Source organism: Calypte anna, chromosome 15 (assembly GCF_003957555.1).
Source record: "Calypte anna isolate BGI_N300 chromosome 15, bCalAnn1_v1.p, whole genome shotgun sequence".
Lineage (NCBI taxonomy): Eukaryota > Metazoa > Chordata > Aves > Apodiformes > Trochilidae > Calypte > Calypte anna.
This window is the reverse complement of record NC_044261.1, coordinates 4,664,353-4,690,113: the sequence shown is the minus strand read 5'-3', so window position 1 is coordinate 4,690,113 and position 25,761 is coordinate 4,664,353. Positions and strand designations below refer to the sequence as shown.

Here is a 25,761-nt window from a genome sequence, read left to right as displayed (position 1 = left end):
GAGTGTGTCACTGCATGTTTGGGATCCTGGCTGGAACAGGCTGTGGTTTCCTTCCCAGTCACAAACATCTCTGCAGAAGCAGTCACAGTAGTGAGCCAGTAAGTACCTGGGTCTTGCCTCAGAAGAAACTGGAGAGCACAAAAAAGGAGCTTGAAAGTGGTTCCAGGTCTCCAAGTTCTGATATAGTTAGTGAGGTACTATTGAAGAAAGAAGCTTTGACCATCCTGAGCTAGTGGGAGGTGTCCCAGTCCAGGCAGGGTCATTGGAAATAAGGTGGTCTGTAAGGTCCCTTCCAACCTAAAGCATTCTATAATTCTGTAGAACAACCTGTTCAGAAAAAGGATTGCAGATTGCCTTTAGTGTTTCCTTTTGTCTGGCTTAGTCAGAGCACTCAGTGCTAGGGAGTAACTCTGCCTTTTGCAAGGAACCAGGGTGTTTAATTGAGTCCATAAATGTAACTCTCTTCTCACTCTCTGAAGAGTGAAGTGAAGAAATGCTCAGGGATTTCTCAGCTGGGCAACCTAAAGATGAAACTGAGCTGCAAAATATATTTATGAAGCTGTATATTCAAGTGCTTAGATCTCCCTAAATCTGTGTGGCAGCATATGATCAGTAACAAGCCCAGCTCCTATTGGAATACTCCTATTTATGACTGACCAAGGTACCCTCGTCTGCCATCACTTCACTCTTACAATCTGTTCTCTAAATAAAATCATAACCATATGCTTGACAGAATTATCTAGCAGCTTTAGCATGTTTATTTTTCACTTTGCTGTATACATCACTCCACTTGGTTTGAAAGTCTGTTCTTTATTACTATTGTAAACTTGGCTGGGTCACTCATCCTGTGAGTATTGAGAACAGCAATTTAGATTTGGATTTGTCCAGTGGTAGAGTAGAGGAGGCAGCATTCCAAATCCTTTAGAGATGCATTACCTTTGCTTCACCACTATTATAGCTTAAAGGTTTTGAGATTTACAGAAAATTGTTTCATGTACCTTGTAGTATACTGTCTCTTTTTATCTCTTATTGGCAATCAATATTTTATAGGATGAAACAGAAGCAAGCTGTTCAAATGTTGAGCTTCTCTTTGGCTTAGCCAGCATAAAAACAGAGGCTGAGTACAATGCTCCTGTGGAACAGTGATTTAGTCTTTGAAAAATTTGGTATCAGCTGACTGGGGGAATTAAAACCTGGCCAGCTGCCATATGAAACTCATCCAGTTACCACTAAATCTTTGTGGTTCATAGGCAAAGGTTGTCTTGAAGTAAAAAAAAAATAAAAAATATGAACAGTGAGAAAAGACAATCTGTATCCAGGTTCCTATCCCAGTAACATAGCCTTAACTTCAGAATTTTCAGAATTGTGAAATACTTGAGGCTCATAGTCCCAGTTAATAAGCCAAAAGAACTGATTATCTCAAATCTTAATACAGTCTCAGGAGGAGAAAAATGGTGTTGCACCAAGGTAGAAAATGAGAGCTCACTCTATTCCGCTTACTTACACATGCTTTACAAGTGGAAGTCATTAGGAAGACTGCAGCTGGACTTAGAAAGGGATATGACTTGGGCTTGGTGCCTCACTGCATTTTTTTTAGATTATGGGCTTGGGATTTTCTTATTCTTAATTTTTAGGTAATGCTTTCAGAGTGCTTTCCAGCACCTGTGTGGCTTTGTAGCCTGGATTCTGCTGATTGCTAATGGTGCTGTGTTCCCAGGGTGTTTAGTAGCTTCTGAATTTGTATTATGGAAAAGGGACATCTTAGAGTGGAAACTGCATAGCTAGGAGTGGGTGTTTGTGTGGATGGTTTCTGGTTTTGAATATTATTGACAAAGGATTGCATAGCTCTAAGCCTCATTACTCTGGTTTTTATAGAGCCAGCATTTGTTGGAGCTCATTCAGTGAGAAACTGGATACACTGTGCTTTCCAAGACCTCAATATATCTTTTTAAAATGGGAAATCTTTTCAAAGACCTCAAAAATAATTTAGAAAAAACACATGAATAGGTAGTCTACTCTGAGGGGAACCTATGAACCTGCAAAATGTTAACAATTGCTCTTATTTATAATTACAGTCCGGGGGCTACTGCAGTATAGACCTCTAACAAATCTGAATAGATGGGGGTCAAGCTGATCAAATTAATTGCAGTAACAAAAAGAAAGTACAAATCAGATATCCTTGAAAACCCAAAACGTTTCTACAGAAGACAGAAATAAAATTAGTCCTATATAGATGTTATTTATATTGTGGTATTAATAAATACATTTTCAAGAAGACCTCAAAACGAGAGTTTCTCTATTTTGGTGATAGGGAATTTAGAGTTAGGTTTATAATGGGAAAGAATAATTCAGTGAAGTGACAATTTTAGGATGATAATATGCTTATTCATAAGATATGTACTGCCATATCTTCTACATTCCTTTGTGTGTCCTAAGTGCCCTCTTCTTTTTATCTTAGTTAAATTACTGCCTTGCATTGTCACAAATTGTACTTATCTTTACCAAGCAGTAATTAGTAACTACAGGGTAAAGCCCTATCTTTAAAGGGCTGGTAACAATGCAAGAAAGATTGGTCAAGAGCACTGGAATAAGTCCTTTTCTCTGGAATGCCAACTGGAGACAGGCTGGGAACATTTTCTTTGAACACAAAGGCCTTGAAAACATCTTGTAGCTCTGATGATACAGAACTGCAAGAAATGTTTTCCTCAAAAGGGAACTGCAGAAATGACAGATTTTGTGTGTTTAGTAGGTGAGCAGAGAGTGTAAAAGGAGTTTAGCAGAGTGAATTTTTTTTTACTTAGGAGAGTGAATTTTTTGAAATGTTAGTACCTTAGGAAACCTAATAGATGTGGTACCTCTTAGGGTTTAAAAAATGAATCGTGCCTCCTGTTTCCAGGGGAAATTTATAAGCTCAATTATACACATCTGTTTTTTGATAAGATTTATTAAGCTTGTTCAGAAGTTTTATAGATGTCTCAGAAGTCCTAGTGAAAATGAAGTATGTTCTGGAAGCTACATGGTTTATTTTGAATTATATTCTGGATGCTGCAAGTGTTCCAGATCTTGAATAAATCATTTCACATATTTTTAACTACCTGTCTAGGAATCTTGAAATGAGAAACAGACATAATAAATAATTTATTGTGCAGAACAGGAGCAAATATGTATATTACACCCTTTGATTTCCAAGCATCTTACTGAGCAAAGCCCAGTGATTTAATACAGCTTTGAAATATATGGCTGTTTCATTGGTGTCTTAAAATAAACCTGTATGCAATGAACCTGAGCTATCTGCTGTGGCCACTGAAATCAATGGGCAGTTTTCTAGCAATAGAAATGTCTACTTTACAATTCATCACTCCCAAGCTGGAGCTGCTTTCTCATTGCAAACTACAAGAATTTTGAAGCAGATCCAGTTTAAGAATGACAACAGCCAAAAATTATGAAGGGATTTCTAAGAAAGCCTGAAAGAAATCAATGCGTTGGGAGTTTCCTTGATTATGTGCAAATATCATATTTTTATTTGGTAAATAAAAGGAAAAGACAAGAAAAGAGAGATATCAAATCATGAACATGAAATGGGGATGGTATAGAGAGCTCCTTAGGGATTAAAGTGAGAATAAGGCTTTCAGTTTCTAAGAGAAGAACACACACAAACAGGAGTGTTCTGTGCTTAGGGAAATGGGGTTTAGGTAATCTCTGATTAAAACTACAAGGAATGTGTTACAGAACTTGAGGGTTGGTATAAAACTGAATAAACATCATGGGTTCAGGGATTCCATCCAATTTGTGGTGTTCTGTGCCATTATTCACAAGAAGCTGAATTAGATGTGTTTGCAGGTGGGAATGTTCATCCTGGGTATCTTATTCTGGTGTAGATTCCTGTGGAAGACAAGACTGGATTTTGAGAAGATCAGCAAGTTTGTACCATTTTTTAAGAAAATACCATTTCTGGGTTTTGATCACCAGAACTCTGTTCCAACTTTACTGCCTTTACTTTTACTGTATCAAGTGTGTGACTGGAGAAGAGACCTGCTAGTAACCAGTGTCTTTATCTCTGCTGCATGGCCTCACCCAAAAGTGCTCTGGCACTTTGCACAGAAGAGATGAGCAGTGCAGAAGTGTCCTTCTCTCCAGAGCCCTGATGCCACCCTGCTTTATGACTGTAATAGTCACTTACTTGCCATACCATGGAATGTGGTGAAGTGGTCCCAATTTCTCTATTTCTCTCCAAAAAGTGAGGAGGATGTTATAGGGACACATTATAGGAACGTGGCTTGCTGAGGATAGCAGTGCTCATTTTCTCTCCTTCTGTTCCAAGTGAGAGGAAATTCTCTGCTATGATGTCATTAAAAAAACTTGTCATGCCTGGGAGTTAAAATGGTTCCAGCAGCAGAGCCAGTGTGTGAGTCATGGAAGGCCACCAAGCTCTTAAATACCCACCTAAGGTCAATGAGTTTTCTTTCTATTACTACTGGCTTGATGAAACTTTACTTTTAATCTTTGGAATTAAAAGATCCTGATGGGACTTGTAGCTTCTTTGCTTTCAAAGTGACTTCACAGAACACAAAACGTGTAAGAGGAACATTTCCAATAGCTTAGAATTAATAGAATAGAATTAATTCTGAACTGAGTTAGATCTAATTTCATTCAAATCAGACATTGCAGATGAGAGCTGTCAATTTACATATACATAGGAGGAGGGATGCAGAAGAGCTTTCTAAAATCCACATAGAGTGCATGTCCTCAGTCTCTGAGTACAAGTAAAATCCAGGAAATTCTGCATTGTTAATTTTTTTTTCTTGTCTCTCTTGTTTGCTCAAGTCCAATTATTCAGAGCTAAAAGTATTCTGGTCTATCATGGAGTAAATAACCTCAGAAGTGTTGGGAAATTGATGAACATTTGAAAATGTGAATCTACCATATTGCTGCATTGTCACTAGCTTGAGTATGTATTGCAAATAACGTTTTCTTTTCTTTCAAATTTCATGTTTTCTTTTTAGGCTGGGAAGAGAAGAGTGAATTATTGGAATAATACCCTAAAAACTTATTTAAATTGGACATTTACCTTTTACTATGATTTTGTTTTACCTAATGTTGCATTTAGGCATCTTTGTTTTTTACCAGATAAGCCTTTTTCTGCATCACCAATATCAGTAGCATTTAGCTTCTCTTTTAATTAATCCCTTATACAGAGCAGAGCACATCTGAAGACAGAGTTGTGGCACTCATCAGTCAGTGCACAACCAAATATGATAATTGCTCTGATACACAGTACCAGGCTGACTGCCCCAGTTTCTGGGTTTCCATCTAACTTTGCTCTATTTCAAGGGCAAACGTAATGAACATTTGACATGATTTCATTCTGTATATATCAGAGCTATTGCCTACCTGCTAATACAAGTAGGATTTGCTAACAGCACTATCCAGTGCTGTTTGAGGCTTTTCTTCCCTTCAGACTGGTGTGGGGTTTTTTTTTGAGCAGGTGGAGTGCAAGTTAATGAGTGGACTGCCCTACACTGGTGCAGCACATAAATATGTATAGGGATAGTTCTGTCAGAAGCAGTCTCCTAGAGGGAAGGTCTTCAAATTAGCCTTTAGAAGAGCTTGTCAGATTAATTTATTTTGGTTTTAGTGTGTACCATTTTTAGTCAATCTTCTCTAGCAGTCAATCCCTTCAATTCCAGGCTGATCTTTTCAGAAGAGGAAATTTTCTGTATTTAACAAAACCTCAGTGCTGATTTATTGCCCCTTGTACCCAGATGTGTTTGCCTCTCTTCTCTACACAGAATTGTGCCTTGTGCCAGATCTTGCATGAAGGACTTGGTTTGCCCATGGCAGCTGCTGTTCCAGCTTCTACCAACATCTGTTTTCACCAGTTGAGGGAGGAACTTTCCAAACAAAGATGAGGTTGCAGGGCTTTGTGCTCTGTATCTGCCTCTCCAAAGGAGGCCACTCAGATTCCCCATGCCCACGGGGAAAGAGCAGGACAAGTAGGACATGTTACATGTGTGTTGGAGGGTTTGTGCTGCCTTTCCCCAAACTCTCACTGCTAGGACATCCTGATGATGTTTACAATATTGTTACATAGTAATTCCTAAAAGACAGAGGTTTTTGTTGAGCTATGGCTGAATTAAAAGCTTTGCCATGAATGTTATCCTAATGGACCGTAATCCTCATGATACAACAGGTTTGTGACTGAAATTACTTCCATATTTACCCTCGGCATTTTTTAATTTAAATAGATATTTTTTTCTCCTCTGAAAGCAACACATCAATTGAAAAATAGAGATTTAAAAATTTATTTATTTATTTAAAATCAACTGGTTATCTGTAGCTAGCATTGAGCCAACAGGAAAAAACATTTTGTTAAAATGTATCTTAGTGGTTGTTTTCACTCCATATTTCCTGACTGAGAAAGGCAGTTCCAAGGCAACACTTGGAGCCACAGAGAGAAGAGACACATTTTCATTTTGCAACAGTCTCTCCTACATTATCTTTGTTTCCCCAGCCCCACAATGACCTTTTGCAACTCTGCTTAGCTCTCTTAGAGTCCCCAGTCTTAGGGTACTTTCTGTGCACCCCACTATAGCACAATGGGAATAGATTTAAATAGACAGAACAGTTATTGCTTCCTCCTCCTGATCCTTTGCCATTCCTGGTTGTTTTCAGGGTTTGATTGTTCTCTTTGCTTGCAGCATGCATGTCATGTCATCACCAGGATTGTCACAGCAGGACCAGAGATGGCAGGGGCTGTTGTTTAATTACCCTCTCTAAAAACTGCCTCGAGTTGCAAGGCACTTTTTCAAAAAGGGATATGCAGGAGAGTGTGATGCACACAGTGCTACCTTTATGGTGGACTTGAAATAGGGCTTCAAAGAAAACTTTCTGTATAAAGAATCTGTGTGCAAAATAGCTCGTGAAGTGCTAATTTCAATGCAGTTGAGTGAACTGTGGGCTGAATTCTTCATTGCCATGTTTATTGATTCATCATTTACCTCTGCAATATGGGAATAAACCAGTGTGATTTTCAAAATGATAGCATGTTTTGTGAAATTGCAGCTACAGCTGGAAAAATGTTCTTTATGAAACAGATGTCTGCTTTTCCCCTGCCTTCATTTAAAAAAAAAAAAAGCTACCTAAGACTGGCATCTGTGACTTCACTTTTCACCAATTGCCTGGACATGCCTTGATCTTAAAGCAAGCTCTGCTCTTGCACTGCTGGGTCTGCTCTAGCTTCAACAGGCGTGCTGCAGTGTTTCAGGGTGCTTGAGGGTTGCAGGAGCCCCACACCAGAAAGGAAAATGGCTTGAGACTGGGTGCCACGTCTACACCAGCACTAGATGTGATTAAACTGATGATAAGTGTACCTGGAGTGTGATGCAGATCCTATCCAGACCAAAGCTAGGAGAGGAGAGTTGCATGGCCCAGGTTTGGTTCAATGCACGGTCAGGAGAAGACTCCTGCATGTAGCTGAAAAGTCAAAGTCCTTTTTGAATACCAATTTTGAGCACGAGTCTTTCAAAACTGTCAAAGCTCCCCAAAAAAGTTTGAGTTCACATCCACTTGGCAGAGTAGCTAACTGGTCAGAGGTGAAGTTAAGCAGTCACTGGGGTTTTATTGGGTCTGAGCACTGCCTTAATGCCTGGCCAGATTCATTCCCTTCTTACCAAAACCATGTGTTTCCCATACTGATTGGAAGTGTTGTGTTGTAAGATCTTTACTGCCTAACAGGATCATGGGGATTCCTGAAACTATAGCTCACATTTCTTGTCATTTAAAGAATGAGGGAAAGTCGATGTCTGATAAATGCGGGGTTTAAGTTATTTTCTTTGTGCTCCCTTTCTGCAATTTTTCTTCTCCATCATGATTTCTTCAGCCTCCATGTATTCCATCACTCTCAGTGCTTTATCACCTCCCCACTTTATCCGTTGTGTTGATGCTTTTGTTGAATGATAAAACAGTTTGTATTTCTTAGCAGGTTTTGTTCTACCAGCTGGTAGTCAGAGATACCTTCCTTACTTTCAGAAACAATTACCTGTGGGTTACTTCTTTCTACAGAATTTTAAAAAGTGGCAAATGATTTAGTGTTAAAATTTGTCTGATTGCTACTAGGCTGTTGCTAAGAAGTAAAGAATGTCAGTCATTGCCATAAGTAAGTTTTCTGGATGGCAGCTCACTAAAACATTTAAAAACCTCTATTTTCAAAAGAGCAATCTGCTTCCAAAAATTATGACACATTAAACCTGATGTCTAAAACTACCAAGTTTTAATATAGAAGAAAAATGTATAGGCAGTATAATTCTTGCTCAGTCCATATTTTAAACTCCCATATTGTGTTCCAGGATGTTTAACTTTGAGCACTGGTAAGTGCCCACAGGGGAGTTCTTACACGTTGGAATTCCATAGTAGGATGGTTTGAACACTTCTGTGCTGTGACGAGAAATCTCCAACTCCTTCTCATTTTTCTTATATTAAAATACAAATAAAAAACAACAGCCCAAAGAAACGTATGAGACTTGAGGCAGAGAGGAAGTGCAATTATTAGTTTTTCAGGATTTATATGAGATGATTACCAGCTGCCTTTGTGTTCCTGCAGAATAGAGCTCTGTCTAGGAGAGCAATTAACAGGGAGGTGTTTGTGAAATTCCAAGTGATCTCTGTTTCTCCTTGCTTGGATCAGGCAAGCCCCCTTCTGTGGCTCTTGCATCTTTAAAATCATAACCATAACATGCACTGGGGTTAAGTGCTGCAGCAGACAAAGTTGTGTGTACCCTACATTAAGGACGCAATAATTTTGGGCAGTGTCATTTTTGTATTAATTGAACTCCTTTCTGCATCAGTGGCTTCACTGAGCTGCTAGGGTTTGCCTGCAGCAGAACTTCTTCCTATTATTTAGCAAATGTTGCTTTTGTAGCCACTCGTGCAGATGATAGAACCATAGTGTTCAGCTTGAGATTTTATGTATATAACAACAATTTCTCTTTGACTTTCATAGTGAATATGTATTTTATGCCCAGAGCAACTCTTTGGAGCAGTGCAGGCTTTTTTCTCCATTAAAGAATCTGAACATTTTATTTATACATTTACTTTACATTTTATTTACTGCAGACCTGGTTCTGTAAACCTTGTCTAATGTCACTAGGAATCAGTGGAATTGTTCTCACGAGTGGAGAAGCAGCTTGATGAAAAGGCTTCCCAGGGAACCCATCCCCAGAAGGTATTCGAGGCCAGGTTGGATGAGGCTTAAAGCAACCTGGTCTAGTGGGAGGTGCTGATGACCATACAGAGGGATTGGAACTAGCTGATCCCTAAAGGTCCCTTTCAACCCAAATCAAAGATTGTTACATGCTGTTTTCTTCTCTCTCTTTGATGCTATTCTTTGAATATCTGACACACACATCACTGAATGAAGGACAAACACAACATATATTGATCCCTGGGTCATTTAAAAAAGATTCTGGACAAGATAATGTAATGGTCCAAGTGGCTGTAAATGACTGGTGTTACCTCCTAGAGGGAATTGCATATAGGCAATGGATGAGATAATTCCTGCATAGAACTAAGTATTCATAATTTCTGTGATGTCCAGAAAATTATTTTATCTGCAGCTGTGAAAAGTTGCTTGGGAACAGAGCTCACTCATTTTCACTGATCAGTTTTCATTAGCACTGTTGAGATAATCTTCTCTTTTGTTGCTCAGTGATATTGCTGCTTCATCTTGCAGTCAGATATGATTTGGAAATACCTCAGAACTGGCCTGCTTATCAAGTTTATTTCAAACTTTCTAATAAAGAACCTTTTTTAGGTCACCTGCAAGCGTTAAAACTTTCACCATGAATTTCAAGGTGTCTCTCTAAAGAACTGAAAGGACAGATTCAGTGTCAAGCATTGGGGCTGCAGGAGGCGAGTCCTCACTGAGAGGAGTCTTAGGCTTGCAGAATTTGTGCACTTCAGTCTCTCCAGGAGAGGACAGGAACACGTTTGGAGTTTCTTTTGAGATAAATGTGCTATCTGCATTTATGAAATTATTGTGATTGATAAAACATTTTAACCTCAGCCTTGAAACCTTTGCTTTAAGGTGTGCACTCATTTTCACTGAACATCAGAGAGCTAGTAGTCAAATGGAAGGGAGTTTAGGCAGTGGTTGTTGATCTGCTGCATAATTCTACTTGATAAGTCAAAAGTTAAAACTACAAAGTCTTGTAGTTTGATTGCTAGCAGCATCTCTCCATTCAAGTCTTGTAAAAAGGTGATGAGCCAACTCATAGCTCTGAAATGGTATCTTCATCCCTCAAAAATTGTGTCTTGTGACATGACTTCAGTACAAAGAGGTCCTGCATCAGATGCTGCTTTGCAGATAAAGCCAAAGAAATGGTCTTGCCAACCCTACTGATTCTTGTTAAATATGGGGAGCACATACCTGCAACCATTTGTTTTGGAAGGCTCATGGTCCATCAGCCTTCTCTTTATCACTGTTCTCCCACTGTTCTCAGCCAATTTAAGTGAATCCAGAAGGATTACTCCACTTGGTACTTCCACCCCCAACATAAAAATGTACACATACATAAACACACATATAAATGTGCACTTAAAAATGTTTCATTGTGCTGTGCTCTGGTTTGCTCCATTCACTTGCAGTGGATAAATGGGTACTCCTTCATCACACTTACCTTGGGCTCTAAATAGTTCTCAGGGGGTTGCTTACAGCCAGCTTCACTCGTGCTTATTGTGGTATGGGAGCTGTTTCCTGCCATTTTTTCCCCTGTGGATGGGACAAATGGCGTTTTTTGACTGCCCAGAGTCCCACGTATTGTGCTTTGTGTTTTCTATCCTTTCTTAAATCTAAGTAAAATTGAAAAAATTACTGGTTGCACAGACTGTGCTGTGAGAAGCTTTGCTGATGTTTGGCTGGGGAAGGATGAATTGTTTTCTTTTTACAAGCAGTTTAGGAAAAATATATTTCAGACCCTACATCATACTTCTGCATTTATTTTGGAAACCATCCATAGGGCTCCCAACTGCTTTGAATCAGCAGGCAGCACTATTTATCTTTGTCTTTCATTTCTGCAATCAAATATCTTCCTTCACACCCTTGAATACATAATTGTTTTGGGTTTTTTTAGTTTTGTTGTTCATCATTGCCCAATTACCCAATGGAGGAAGTGCCATACTCTGGGAGAGGTGACACTCAGTGTTATGTTACAGCACCATATTTGCTGAGTAGTTTGGGGTAACAGAGGGACCATGGATCACCTCCTCACCTGGATCTTTAAGCATCAGGCTTAAGACAGAATCTCCTCTTAAATCTCTCTCTGGTTGTTTCATATTTTGTATTGAGATGTGGCTATGGGCAGGAGCACCAGTGTGTCCCTGAAAGCAATAATACCTTCTTAGAACACCACTAACAGTTATGATGCTGGTTGTAACTGGTGTTCTATCTATCATATCACTGAGATTTTGCCTGCTAATAGCAAGCATTTCTGTAGTGCCACTTCAGATTGCAATGCTGCTTATTTCTGCTTTTTCACTGCTGTGCCATCATTTGCCATCATGTGCAGTTCACGAGATGAAATCAGCAGAAGGGTGCACCAGCCATACTGCTGGCTGACACAGACAGCAAGTTTCTAAGAAACCTTTTTCTCACTTTTTCTTCATGTTTGGAGTCCCAAGATGACTGCTGCTGGGGTCTCTGCAGAAGCACAGTGCTGTTGTTGTTGCTGACATAACTTCTAAGATTTGCTACCTGAGCTCTAGTTCAGGGTCTTTCTAGAACAAAAAAGATTCAGTTTTGGTGTTCAGAGAAGGTTTCTGGTTCCCACTGAGGATTGGGCCCTCTCATGGCTTGTTTAGTCAGTGAGTAGAGGTCAGAGCTACAAAATCAATTTTTTTCTGCTTTAAATTGATTTCTATGCTTTCTATGCTTTCATTCTCTGGAGACTTGTGCATTTTACATCTTGCAAAATGTGGTTTTAATAAGGACTTTCTTTTTTAAAGCCACAGAAATAAAATCTAAGTTTGTATGTCCAGTGTGTGCATGTGTGAGCATACATATATATACACACACACACACAACTGTGTGCATACATAGTCTAAGCATAAGAGGCAATTTTGTTAAGTTCAAGAGATATGTATTACAATAAGATCTATTTTATTTAACTCCTGGTATGCACAATTCAACTTTTGAAGCCTAAATAGGTCTTCTGCCCTTTCACTAATTAAATTTTGTTATAAATCCACCTGGGCTTTATTTTTTGTAATATCTCCATTTGAATGAGGGTGGTTTAGTGTCTGGGTGGAGTGTTTTTTCCTCCTGAAATGCTAAATAGATGGAGAACACGTTATGCTTTGGAAAAACTGCATTGCAAACCCATAGATAAACAGATTGATTTAATTTTAATCTGCTTTCATGGTGATGCATAATGATAACTGGTTTGTCTCACAGGGCTGAAAACCACAGACCTTAATAAGAGTTTGTGGGTATATTATACAGCTTTAAATAGCTTATGTTGTGCTAGACTGCTCTCCATAAATTATTCTAACTCCATCAGTATCTCAGGGACTCCCGATTCTCTTCTGCTGTGGATTTTCAATCACTGAAACTATTAGTGTAATCTGAAGAAACTTTGAGGTATCTTCTCTGAAAAAAACTGACAACGCTGCTTGGTACATGAAGTATTCAGTGGGGAAAACAAAACTAAAACAAGCTTTACAAAAACCAGCTATGTACATTAAATCCTGGCATCCAAATCCTACCTTTTATGAACTATGCCAAAATTGATGATGAAATTAGAAGCCAGACATTGAGATGTTTAGTATGAAATGTCTTACTACATGACCTAATTTTAGTGATATGTCACTCATTCTGTTGCACTGAGCTGCAACTTTGTTTAGCCCATTCTAAAAGAAATTGTTTAAACAGGCCCTTCTCAAATACACTTCCTTCCACTGAAAGAGTTTCAACTATGAAGGCTTTATCCTGATAGGGAAAAGGGTTTTTTTCATTTTTTATGGTCTTTATTTCTTCAGAGGCTGGTGACAGATAAAAATCCAGGAAGCCTTTGTACACTTGGTTTTCATTGACTCACTGCAAATAAGCCTTAAGTCTAACAAAAGCAGACTGAATTCTGCCCCTTTTCTCAATGACAGACATTTTATTTTTGACTGATGTTCAAAGAGATGAATCTCTTTCAGACTCAAGTTCTGTCCTATGTGAGCTTCGGCCAGAAAAAGCAATGAAACTGCAATGTGAGGCAAAATAAGAGCAGGGCCTGAAAGTGCCTTAGCATCACCACAATGTTGTGCACAAAATCAGAAATGGGAATGCCAGGAACATAAGTTCCAACCAGTCCTCTTTGTTCTGTGGAGTGGATGAAGGTGTTTGCAGAAGGTAAAACCACTATGTAAATGTCAGACTGAAGTGTTCTGTTATCAACATTCTCATTTATGCAACATGCAGGAACAGAATGACCTCAGATACTGCAGAGGATGACAGCATTTACTGTACTAGAGTGTTAGCTTTTGAGACAGTGATTATTCTGTTTTTACTGACTTCCCAGCAAGACAGCTACCTGGAAGTTCTTTGAATAATTCCCAAACTTAGCCTTTTGAAAACTGCTGCCTAGATTTTAGATCCCATGGTAGCATCCAGTCCCATACTACCTGATTCTCAAGCTGATTGCTTCCAAATGGACTGGCAGGGCAAAGAGCCCCTCCCAGAACTATTACTGGTGTCACAGTCCAAATGTGGTGAATAATAAAGTGAATATTGCTGTCCTGTACAGCTGAACACTGTTTTGTTCTGTCTTTATAGCTGGGTTAAGATTAGGCCCTGAGCATGAAAAAGAGCTAAAGATAAACAGAAATAGAAATCCCCTCCAGTTATTTCTGAAGTGCTTTGGAGAGGTACAGTGACAAGGCATATTCAGAGCCCATGTTTGTTAGGAGCCCTCAAAATTGTACCCCCTCTGCACACAATTTATCTGCCACCTTCTAGTCCCCATTGGTAACAAGATAATAACCAGTGGCAGCACCTCTGTTAACAGGCTCCTTTTTTTATTCCTTTGATGTTGAAAGTAGCTCACTTTCTCAGAAGGAGCATGAAAGGTTCCCACAGATCTTTGCCCCGAGCACTCACAGTAATAGAAAACTAGAGTCAATGTCATGGGTCTAAAATATCTTTATTTAGAGCTGTTTTGGGGTTAGATTCCCTCATTATTTGCACTGTGTTTTGGAATGGAGGGATGTGTGATACCTGTATGCTGCATGAGTGACATTGTCAGGAATAAAACATGGAGAGGGGAGTCCTGCCTGGGGCAGGATACTGCAGCTTCTCCATGCTCTTTGTCTTTGATCTCTCGTGCATCTTGAGAGTAAATTTGCATGTGTGCTCTCTTTCCCTTTCTTTCCTTTCCCTGTGGTACTTCAAACCAGACACTTTGTTGACATTGTACCATGGCACTTAGCAGCACACATGCTGTAATGCTGTTATTTTTCACCAGCCAGCTGTTCCACTTTATACAACACTTAAGTAACAATTTCACAGCCATTACCAGCCTGCAGTAATGACATGGGCTGAAAGCTAAGCACTAACTGGTTGTAAACTGCAAAAACTGGGAGATGCTAAAACAGACACTTTGATAAATGAGAGAGAATATTGCCAGGATTTTAATTGGTCAAGTTGAAGTCTCCTTTAACTCTACAGCAAACACAGTGTTCAGTGAGTGATGAGACAGAATTGGGAATCACTATCTTTATGCACTTAAGAAATGTATTTCCTTGATTTCAGATGTGATGTATTGATTCTGGGAGTTCTTCCTGTGTTTTTTGTCTTCCTTCCCTTGATTTGTACCCAGTCAGCACTGATGAGTTTTCAGGGATTGAGAAATCCCAAGGGCTTTGTTTGCCATGATTGATTTGGTGCAAGGGGTGAGCTACTTACAAGTCTCAGCTAAGTGATGTGCTGCACTGTGAGAAGTTATCCAGACGTAAGTAACAGCTTGTAGAAACATCTATGAAAGTGTTTAGTTGGATAGGTTCTGTCTGAAAAAAAACCCAACAAGCTAAAAGCAACCATGATCAAAATGCTTAAGGCTTTTCTCCTCTTTTCTAAAGTAGAATCTGGTCTAAAGTGAAGTGATGGGCACAAGACACTTGGACAACTTCACTTTCTGCTGTCCAGCCGGAGTGTTTCAAGCAAACACACAGTCTATTATAGTTAGGCTGTTAACTCTGAGAAAATACATAAAAAAAGCTCTGTTAGAGACATTTTTGTGAACTGCAGTGGAGAAATCTTAGGTTGAACTGTGGCTGAACTGAGAGCTGTCTCAGGAGCACTCTCAAGAGCAGCTAAAGGGTCGAAGACCCAGCTTGCCCTGTGCCAGGCAGGCAATTCAATGAAGCAGATTTGCAAGAAAGTAATTGAGCCCTGACACGAGTCACAGTGTTCTCACCTTGGGTATCTTCAGTTTTATCCTCAGACAAATAACATCCCTTCAGTTATTACTGACCCTGTTTCATCCAGGTCCTTCCTCAGTAATTGTGAAGTGCTGCTGCCTTTGTAAATTGGGTGAATAAGTTCTGCAGTTCCCCCACAGTGGGAAAACACAGCATTGAGACATTCTAGAGGGAGAAGTATTTCCTAGGATTATGGACTTGAGACTTTTGTGCTAATTGTAGAAGTATGCTGAACTCATTCTGCAGAAAGTTTCTGAACTCTTTCTGTAGAAAACAACCACTTCTTGTTATTGTTTTTGTAAAATTAGGCCTTTGAGGCTTTTAATATATGGCTAAATTAGTCCCTACAAAAAACTCCTTTAAAAAATCCTGAACCACAGGCTGTAATTACCCTGCAGGGAGTGCACAAGGATCTGCATTTGTTTTGAAACATTAGGAATAAGGACAGGATGGCAGTTTGTCATTGGATAAAGTGGATGTCAAGGATAAAACCATTCAACTTACATTAATGGTTTTGTGTCCATTTTTCTGGTTTACCTCATCACTCTGGCATTTAAATAAGAGGATGATATCCATTTTGTCTGTCCATACATTTATTTGAACCTGTTTTAAAGCTTTTCCAATAAAAGTGAGAAATTTCATCAGTTTTCAGTGTGTGGCTGTTTACTTAGCAGTACTGAGACCCTGCACAGCTTTCTCAATTGCTCTGAAGCTTTTGCATATGTGCCAGCAGAGCAAGGTAGAATATGTTATGCTCTAAGGCTGCAGTTTTCTTGATTCCCTACCAGTTTTGTTAGAAAAAAGACCTATAAAAGCATAGCTTTTGGATAGTCAATATAATCTGTTGTGTGTTTTTAAGTAGTAATTGTAGCACAGTAATTGCTCTTAACCTCCAGTCATGGGTAAATGGGAGCTTTTATGTACGGCTGCCATCTGTTTGGGTTTCCAGGACATCTGTGCTTGCCCCCTTGCTGAAATGTTGTCCAGGATAATTCAAGGGCTTAATATCTTTGTTCAGGACTTCCCAATGTTTCACAGCAGGATCATTGTTCCTGCATGTGTCCCAGGGAGACTCCATGACATGAAGAAATCTTAAATGTAATCATTGGCACGTGCAGACTGGGAACTCAGTGGTCAGTCAAACCCACCATGCCCTATCCCAATGATTTGTTACACCCACATGGCAAACCCAAGGGGCCAAACTTCCAGCTGAAGGCCAGGGCACACGTAGCTTTCTAAAATAAAACCAGGCAAAGGCATGCACTCCTGCAAGCACTCTGGCTGTGAGCACTTCATTTGCTGACCTGTGCTGCAGCTGCCCACAGCCATGTGTGTAGCCATGTGGGTCCATCCCCACTGTTGTCCTCTCAAATCCATAAACTCAGCCAGGTGGCCCAGATTCCACATCAACACCTTCTCCTAAGCCACAATCTCATTGGAGAGCTAGAAGCTCATAGCTAGCTTAGCTTGGGAAGATCTGAGACACTCTCATTTTCCTTTGAAGTGGGAATAATTCTTTTGTTATTGGGGGTTGTTGACACCGAGCAGTTGTCCTTTCTTGAGGTGGCACAGAAAGGGGGGAGCAGATGCTGGTCAGTAGGAATAGCTAAAGACACATGCTGAACAATTTTTCATCCAGATTATCTGGTTGTGGGTTTTTTTCTATCATTTTCTAAGATGCTATGAATGCAGTTTAATTTCCACTCTTCTGTAGTGAAATGAGGCAATCAGGTGTTGCTAATTACGAGGTGGGAGGCGTCAGCTTGTGTTAAACCCACCTGTGCCCAATTAGGGCTGAGCCCAGCTGCACATGAGCAGGATTTGGGGGGGCCAATAAAAGGGGAGCTTCCCAATGCATGCTCAGCTCACTCTGGAGCAGCTAGAGGAGGAGGTGAGCTGAGTCTGGAGCAGAAACATGGAATGAGACTACCCAAGTCTGAAGGCAGCAAAATGGGAGCACTGACTGTGCACCTTGGTGAGAAGACCCCTTTGACTTCAAAGCATCATACCCCAAGAAAGGTTTGCCTGTCTGCGCTCTTCTTTAACCATTGATCTCTTGTCCTGAGGGATGTTTGTGGTCTGGGAGCAGTGACTACCACTCTTAAAATGCATTTTGTGAAACTAGACTAGAAGAACTTCATAAAAAATTAGCAGCCTTCCTGTATTAATTCTCCCAGGTGTGCTAAGGAGTGGGTTTGATTTAGTGGTAGAAGAAATGAGATATATCCCTTTTTGTCCCAAATAGTTTAAGGAATTCTTTGGCTTTTTATTCTGAAAACATCTGCGTGGATGTTGTCCTTCAAAGATTTCAAAAGCAATTTCATGCAGAGGCAGAGCTCATAGTGCTTGTTTTACTGATATTAGCATCTCTGCGTGGCAGCAGCTGTTCATACAAAAAAATCAGATACCTTTTTGTTCTTTTTTTCTCAGAATTGAGAACTTGCCACAACACTGAATAGATTTTGTGTATGAGATATAAGCAAATATTATTAAACTTCCACTTCTTGACAGCTCATGTTTGAGGCTGTTTGACCACAATGATCTTTTGGTTTTTGTAAACACATTCAGAAACCAAAAATGTTGCCAGCAGAAACTCCTGGTCAGTAAAATGATCAACACTGTATAGCTGTGGACTAAATCAGTAATGCCTTAAGATCTATATATCCATATTTAGTTCAAGAAAGGCAGTGAAAGAATGAGGGATTACAACACCTGACAAGAGGCAGTAGGAACCAGTCGAGTTGTCATGACTGTAACATTTTTGGTGCTCCTTTTCTTAATCATTTAACTTTGTACGTGGGAACAGACTTTATAAGAAACACCTCACTTTTGGAAGAATAAGGACATCTCTAGGTATTTTTAGGATCTTAGCTGATAGGAGAGTTAAACTCAACAATATTATAAGAAAATAATGTAGTGGACACATTGGAGCAATGATATGAAATGTCATCTTTGAGTAATCCAGGGAGGGGTGGAATAAAAGGTAGATTTTCCTTCTAATACAAGGCCCAGCAGTGTTTCACAGCTTCCAACTCCCAAATAGAAGCCCCAGCAACAACCTGGCTGCTTTGGGGGTGAAAATTGATGCTTTCCTCTCCAATAAAATTATTTCTAGTCAAAAGAGAACCTCAATACACTTAATGGTGCCCAGAGTGTGGCTGATAGAAGAGCAGGAGCAAGGAGTGTGCTCCAGAACATTCCTACTCTGCAATTTAGCTATGACTAAAGCTGTAATTACCATTAGCTCAATAAGATTTGTCTTGATATAATTTCTTCAAAATATGGAATTCTTAATTAATTTTCTCATCTCTTCTCCTTGTAATACTCTTGAACTCTAACAAGCAGCAGCATTTTCTGTGGGGCAGTAATGAGAAAGTGATGAAGAAACAAGTAACAGATGAAGCTGATTTTTTTGTATTTAATGGGTGAATTATCTGCTTGTTTCTCTCAGGGCAAAGGTGAAGAAAGGTGTCAACGTTTTCAGTGTAAGAGCCAGCAGCCCCTATTTGTGGGACATCAGAGAGAGCATGGATTATACTGGGAAATATGCACCAGCTGTTATTGTTTGCCAAAGGAAATCTGCTGCCTCTGAAAACAGGTAGGTCATTTCCAGCAGTCTATCTTCTAATAACTGATGGTTGTTTTCCCTTTTCAAAGCATTTTGCCATGTTTTTAATAAGTTTTATTGCAGTGCCTGATGAAAATGTTTTTCTTTCAAAGAGAGTTAAGACTGGTAGGAAATAATTGTTTTCACCTCGTGTTTACAAGAAAACATTTTGTCTTAGAACCTGGCTGTGACCAGTTTAATCTCTTCAAATTATTTGTTGCCAGCCATTCTAGCAGGGGGCAATTATAGAGCTGTTTGTGGTGGCTTTTTCTTTTTTTTTTTTTTTAATGGTTTGAGTTTTGTTGGTTTATGTATATATATTATTTTTAATATAAATAAATATATATGTGTGTGTATTATCAAGAGGAAATGAAAATATACTCCTGCTATCAAACCCACACTTTTGTTGGTGAGATCCTAATATTAATTCTAAAGGTGTAAAAGTGAATAGATTTTTCATTTTCCTTTCCCATTGTGCAGCAGCTAAGAGAGGACACTGACCTGCCTTAAGCAGCCTTCACCTGCCAGGTGGATGTTCCTTTTCTGATCACAACTGATTGCTTTACTGAATAGGAATAAAATTTGCTGATTTCTTGTTAATTTTTTCTGAAACTGTACATCAAGAGCATGTTGATAAGGACCTGGCTGCCTGTGTATGTGATGTGTTTGGCATTGCTGTGAGAGAACTCACCATATAACATGGAAATTCTGTGCTGTGATTTACATCTGAAATGTTATAAACTGGTATATGCTTTGGAGATCAGAATATAAAAAGAAATATCCTCTAGTAACTAGGAAGTTTCATGTCCTTGCAATCTGGGCATTTGAAAAAAGAGGAAGAGTTTGTTTTCTTAATAATGACAGATTTTCCTCCTTATTTTAAGGAGAATTCTACAATATTTCTCTGCTAAAATATCCAGACTTTTCTCATATATTGTCTTGTATCTCACTGAAATTTACTGCTCAAAGAAACAATGTGTATATATGCAGAGGTCAGAGCTTCCTACAGTCTAGCATAAGCTGTCAGGCAGATTCTATAAAATCCATGTTCAAAGCTATTTGAAGACTGAATATTTTCACTGACTGAAATGGGCATTGGCTCCTAATCAAAGATTATATCAACAGTGGGTTTTCTGTCACACTTTATTGTGTTGGGTTCATATGGTGCATTCCTGATTTCTCTCCCTCACCAGGAAAATATATTAGGAAAATATATTGCAACCTCATGGGTGAATTAAAGCTTGGCAACTTATTTCCCTTCACCATTTATCATTCAGTGGCAAGCCTTCAAAATTACCCCTTGTACACACCACAAAAAAAAAAGATAAAAAATTTACTATGTTACCTTTCATCCAGTGGTTGTGGATTCTTGTACTTTCATATGCTAAGTATAAGCATTGCTTCATGTTGATTATAATAAATGTGAGCTTATATACATCTTAGTTTCTACTGGAAAGAAAAATGAGTGAAGGCAAGGTATATGTGTAACTCACAACTTCTGTTTTGATTCTATCCCAGCTGAGATTTTGCATTTTGCTTCCTTTTGAGAACTTCTTCTTCATTTTGTAAAGAAATGTAAAATATTTGCAATGTATTTTTCAATATGTTGCTTTCTTCATTAAATGTAGTCACAGCTATTCATTTTCAGGAGATCACACATTACATGGGGAATGTGCTTAACATTTTTTTGTGAAACAATTGCTTTCTTGTCTAGATGTGTGTCACTGAATATACACAATAGATAACAGCTAAATAGTGATGTTTGCTACCAAATCATTTGCTCTACAGTTCAATTAGATTTGTAACAAACTCTGTGTGTGTATTATTTAATTGCTTTTAAAAATCGGAGATCTGATCACATGAATGCAAAGGTGGCAATGTTAATTGGCTAAAGATTTAATACCTTTGTGTTTCTGATAGTGTTACATGGATCAGAAAATACTGTTAGTAAAGCTAACTTACTGTGACAGGTGTAATTTCACAGATTAAGGAGGCACTTGTGCAAGTGACAAATTTAACCAGGATGCCTGAGCATTTCTTTATCAACATTTGAAATGTACCAGTCACTTTATTTGGGAGGTTTTGGCACCAAAAACCTATCGTAACAGGATTAACACAAATATTATCACAGCCAGCAGGGTGTTTTAGAATGAATATTAACAGCAAATATTATGAGTCTGTATGTGAATAACTAATTAAGCCCATCTGTCAAATATGATGTGAAGTTCTCAGTGCCTTGCTTATTATGGGCTTGCAACACTGTTCCAGATTAATGGTGAAGAAATTATAAAATTCTCCCCAGTTCTGGTTTCTTTCTCAGGCAATAGGAAGATTGGAATGCTCTGATTGTGAGCCATGAGATTAATGGTTACTACCTTTAGCATCTATACTCATTTTCTGTCTATCTGGTCTCACAAAGATGACCAAAAAACCAAATAGAAGATGGGATGGGAATTAACCACCAGCTTCTTTTGATACTTTCCCCCTTGTAATTTTGTGCTTACACCAAAGGAGATGCTGGTCCTGCCATTAGGAGAGAATTATTTCCATTTTGAGCTACAAGGGACTGAGTCTGTGATAATATTGACACGATAAGAGACAAGGATAGTATTTTCTGGACTGTATTCCTCATTTGCTCACATATATCTTATTTTTTCATTTTTTAAGCCTAATTTCCCTAAGACTTTTATAATACAAGAAATGAACTAGATAGTCAATGATAATAGGGGACAGGATGATGTGTGACAGCATTAGCTTTGATTTTCCTACACAATACTTTCTTTTTATTACATTTCTACTATTTCCCATAGTGTGCATAAATTTTTCATTTTCATGTCTAATCCTAAGTAATTTGCAAACTGGAGGCAGGGGGAGAGAGGACAGATCACTCCCAGGTAAATTGGTTTCTCCTTTTCTCTTCCTCCCCAAGTGATATGCAGGTGTTTTATAGGTATTTCTGCCACCTCCCTTGAAAAGGAGAGATCTTTCTTTTTTGTATGGTGCTGAAGTAGCTAAAGGACATTTCCAACAGTCTGGGCAACCTCATGCATATTTAGCATCTTTATTTTTACCCTGGTGATATCCAGTGCAATAAATAAAATAAAATAAAATAAATAAAATTTTAAACTTCAGAGGGAATGATTTCCCTTAAGAACCTTAAGGATTCATGATCACCATGCTTGCTCTGAGCTACTTGGCACTGCAGTCCTTAAATTTTTAGTAGCCCAAATGCTCAAGTTATCAATTCCAGTGGGAGAAAACCAGTTTGCTAACTGTTACAAGAGAGACATCAAGTAATGCTTATTAAAAACCTAATATGAAATGTAAAAGTGTTTTGTGTGACAATATCTCTAATGGTGCTGTTGATTTTCTTTTCCTTAGAGGAAATCTTGTAAGAAGTAATACTAATTGCTGAGAGAGTTGGAAAGGGAGTGAATGACTTAGAATATAAGCTGAGGCTGCAAGTATTCCTGTTGCTCTTGAGGCATGGGGATTCTCATTTTCTGGTTAAAAAATCATTAATTTTAACTCTCACAAATAAGTCAACATACAGCAAAGTGTGGATCAGAAGGTTAAGAGAAGTAATACAGTGTAGCACCCCTATAAATTGTAAAGCTCATCCTAAGGAAATTCTAAATACAAGTACAAGGCTAAAGTTCACTGATATTTGAGTTATTTTATAGCTTCAGCTCTTAACATATGGATTTATTGATTAAATGAGCAGGCTAATTTTGTAATATTAAAGATCTATGGATGGTTTATGTGATCTGATGATGCAGATATAACTCATCCTCTAATTATCTCACCTTGATCACCTTTTGGCCTTTTAACCCTCTCTGTTGGGTAAGAAAAGTCTTATGTAGAACCAGGTTATGTGCTTTAGACCTCTTTGAAGAGTGTCTATTAATTTCTATACTAGCAGAAGAAATCAGGCTTTGTTAGGATAATAGGATGTCTTTATGAACATTAATTCCACCATATATAAACACACACATATGTAAATACCAGCCACAGGACTGAAAAGAGAGGTGTGGGATTCTATAGGCAAAGCTGTCTGTCTGACTGGATATTTTGGGTTCTGTGGAAGGAGTGTGGAATGTGATTCATCCCTCCTGCTGCATGGTAATCTGCAGCAGCAAGCAGTGCTTCCACCTCTACCAACACACTCCATCTTCTGCAAACGTTTTCCATCCCAGGGTGTAATCTAGAATATAAATTTTTAGTGTCATGTAAAGCTGTTTTCATGTTCAATGCACTTTCAGTTTCCATCTCTATTCAAGTCTGAATCTTTCAATTTGAAATCCATCCCTCAGTGTGTGGGTCTGGGAATCACGTGGGTTGTGAATCTATTTGAATCTTTTAATCTTATACTAAAAAGGAAAATAATTAGCTTGAACAATTATGAATCCAATTAATCTATTCCTAAGTGGCAAATATTGTACCTGGAAACAGATTGATTGTGAAGTGTTTCCTCCGAGATGCATTTTTAATTGTTTTTAATTTTAAGTTGGTGAAGCAATTAATTTTCTTGCAAACACATACAGATCTTTGTGTGAAGTAGTTAAGGCAAGGAAACCAAAAGACACAGAAGAGAACAAGAATATAATGTTCAGATTATCACAGAATGTATAAATATAATGCATGTACAATGTGTTAGATATGTTGTACAAAATTTATGCATTTGTCAACATCCATAACAGAGAAGCTTTCAAAAGTTTCAGAAATGAGGACATCTTAGAATTAAGCTTTCATACATATTCATTAAAAGCAGTTTTACTTACATGAACACATGGCTCTTTTTCATAGGATTATGGGCAGAGAAAAATTTGGCAGAAAACCACTGAGAAGCCTCATGTGTTTTTGCAAATAATGTCTATGTGTCCCCTGCTCCCCAGAATTTACAGTTTGGAAAAATGTGGGCATTTTTTTTTACAGTGAAAGCAAAGTGGAGTTTTGTATTTTAGATGCAAAATCCAGTTTATTCAAATATCTAAACAATATTTCCCTTCCCTGTATCCAAATCCTTGCTTGGAATAATAAGAAATATAATGTTCTTCTATTTTAAAAGATATTTCCAATTCCAAATCTATTTTAATATAAACAGACAGTGCCATTCTCCTGAACTCCACATAGCTTAGTGGCTACAATTTTAACTTGATTATCCCCAAAGGTTTAAATCTAGACACATCCTTAACATGGAAACTTGTACCCAAGTAGCTTAATTTTGGCAAGGTTTTCAGCTACTGAACAGAGCACTGTGCAGCACCTAATTCTGAATTCTTTTTGGAGCCATCAAACCCACAAATAAAATATTCCCATACTCTCACAGTTATCTTTATTTTATGTTAGAGATACATGCACATACTCAGTGCATACATATTCTCTATACTGCAGATCTTTTTCAGTTCTAATGAACTGAATCAGGTTTGAGTTTTATGCACACTCAGTCCCTAGAATTCTGTGCAAGAGAGGGTTTGTTGTATATATTTGTTTTATATATTTAAGTGAGAGCAACCCCAACTTAGCCCTGAAGAGTCCCAGAGAGAATTAAAATATGAAAAATACTCACAATGCAAGAATTTGTATTCATAAATGACATGGAAAAAAGCATTTTCAGTGGCTCCAAGCAGCAAATGATGGAGGATTTAGCTGTCTTAGCAGCTATACATGCAGAGTTTCAGAAAGGGAGCCTTCCCATCAAGTCTTTGAGATGATGGAAGCAGTATTTGTTTTGCAGAAGCCACATTTTCACTCTTTAGTTTTGGCACTTTCATTATGCTTATGCAATTCTCTAGTAAAATATCTCCTGTTCAGGGTTTAAGGGATTAATCTTTTTTTTTTTTTTCAAAAAGAAATGCTGCTTCTGCTTTTTGGATAAACCACAAATAAAGATTTCACTCTCCAGTTTTAATCACAACTTGTAAACATGTCGAGAAAGTCCTAATGAACTGCTAACAATAATCCAGATGCTTCCAGCAGCAGCAGAGTAGAAGAATTAAGTTATAAAAGAACCTGCAATTGTCAGACAGGTGAAAACAGCTTCTGGGTGGGGGAATTCCTGGCAAGCAGAATCCTCTGTACATAGATCTAGTGGTCAGCTGGGTGAAAGCTGATGCTCTTGTCCCATTTTCAGTGGTGTTATCAGGGAAAAGGTGTCCTGGGTGCCAGGACACTGCCAAGGAGTGGAATCAGGTGGGAGGTTGATGGGAAGAAAGGGAAGGGAATGCTGCTTGGAATCCTGCTTTCCTGGGACCAGAGGGAGTGAGGATGTGGTAGGGGCTCAGGTTCTGTACCACGGCACACAGGAGCCTCCTGGGCAGCTGTGAAACCCTAATTTGGCAGTGAGAGGGGATGGGCTGCTCTGAAATCAGGGCAATGATCAGCTCGTGTGCCATGCTCCAGGGAAGGTTAACGCACAGCTATTTTAAACAGTGATCTCCCAAGAAATAAGCAATCTGAAGATTGATGTTTAAACATCTGGCTGTGGGGAGGCATTCAATTTATCATGGCAAATTCTTAACCTATGGTTTAGATGCTATGGTTTTAAGAAGGAGAAATCTACATTTAAATGTATCAGAAAAGTAGAATTTTTGGTCTGTGAGTGTGTAGAGTTCTCCTGTTCTAAAATTAGAATGTCAATTTGTCTGTTAAGCCAGGGGAACAAGAAACTCTACATGCCCTCTGAAATTAGCAGTGAA

At 38.6% G+C, this 25,761-nt stretch overlaps 1 protein-coding gene across 1 annotated transcript in view; it reads left to right on the top strand.

Moving 5' to 3' along the window:
- TMEM132D (transmembrane protein 132D) overlaps nt 1–25,761 on the top strand; it is a 209,095-nt gene that overhangs the window by 61,798 nt on the left and 121,536 nt on the right. Inside the window, exon 3 of the mRNA XM_030460543.1 lies at nt 18,908–19,054. Within this exon, the coding sequence (XP_030316403.1) occupies nt 18,908–19,054 (147 nt within the window). The remainder of the gene's footprint in view (nt 1–18,907; nt 19,055–25,761) is intronic.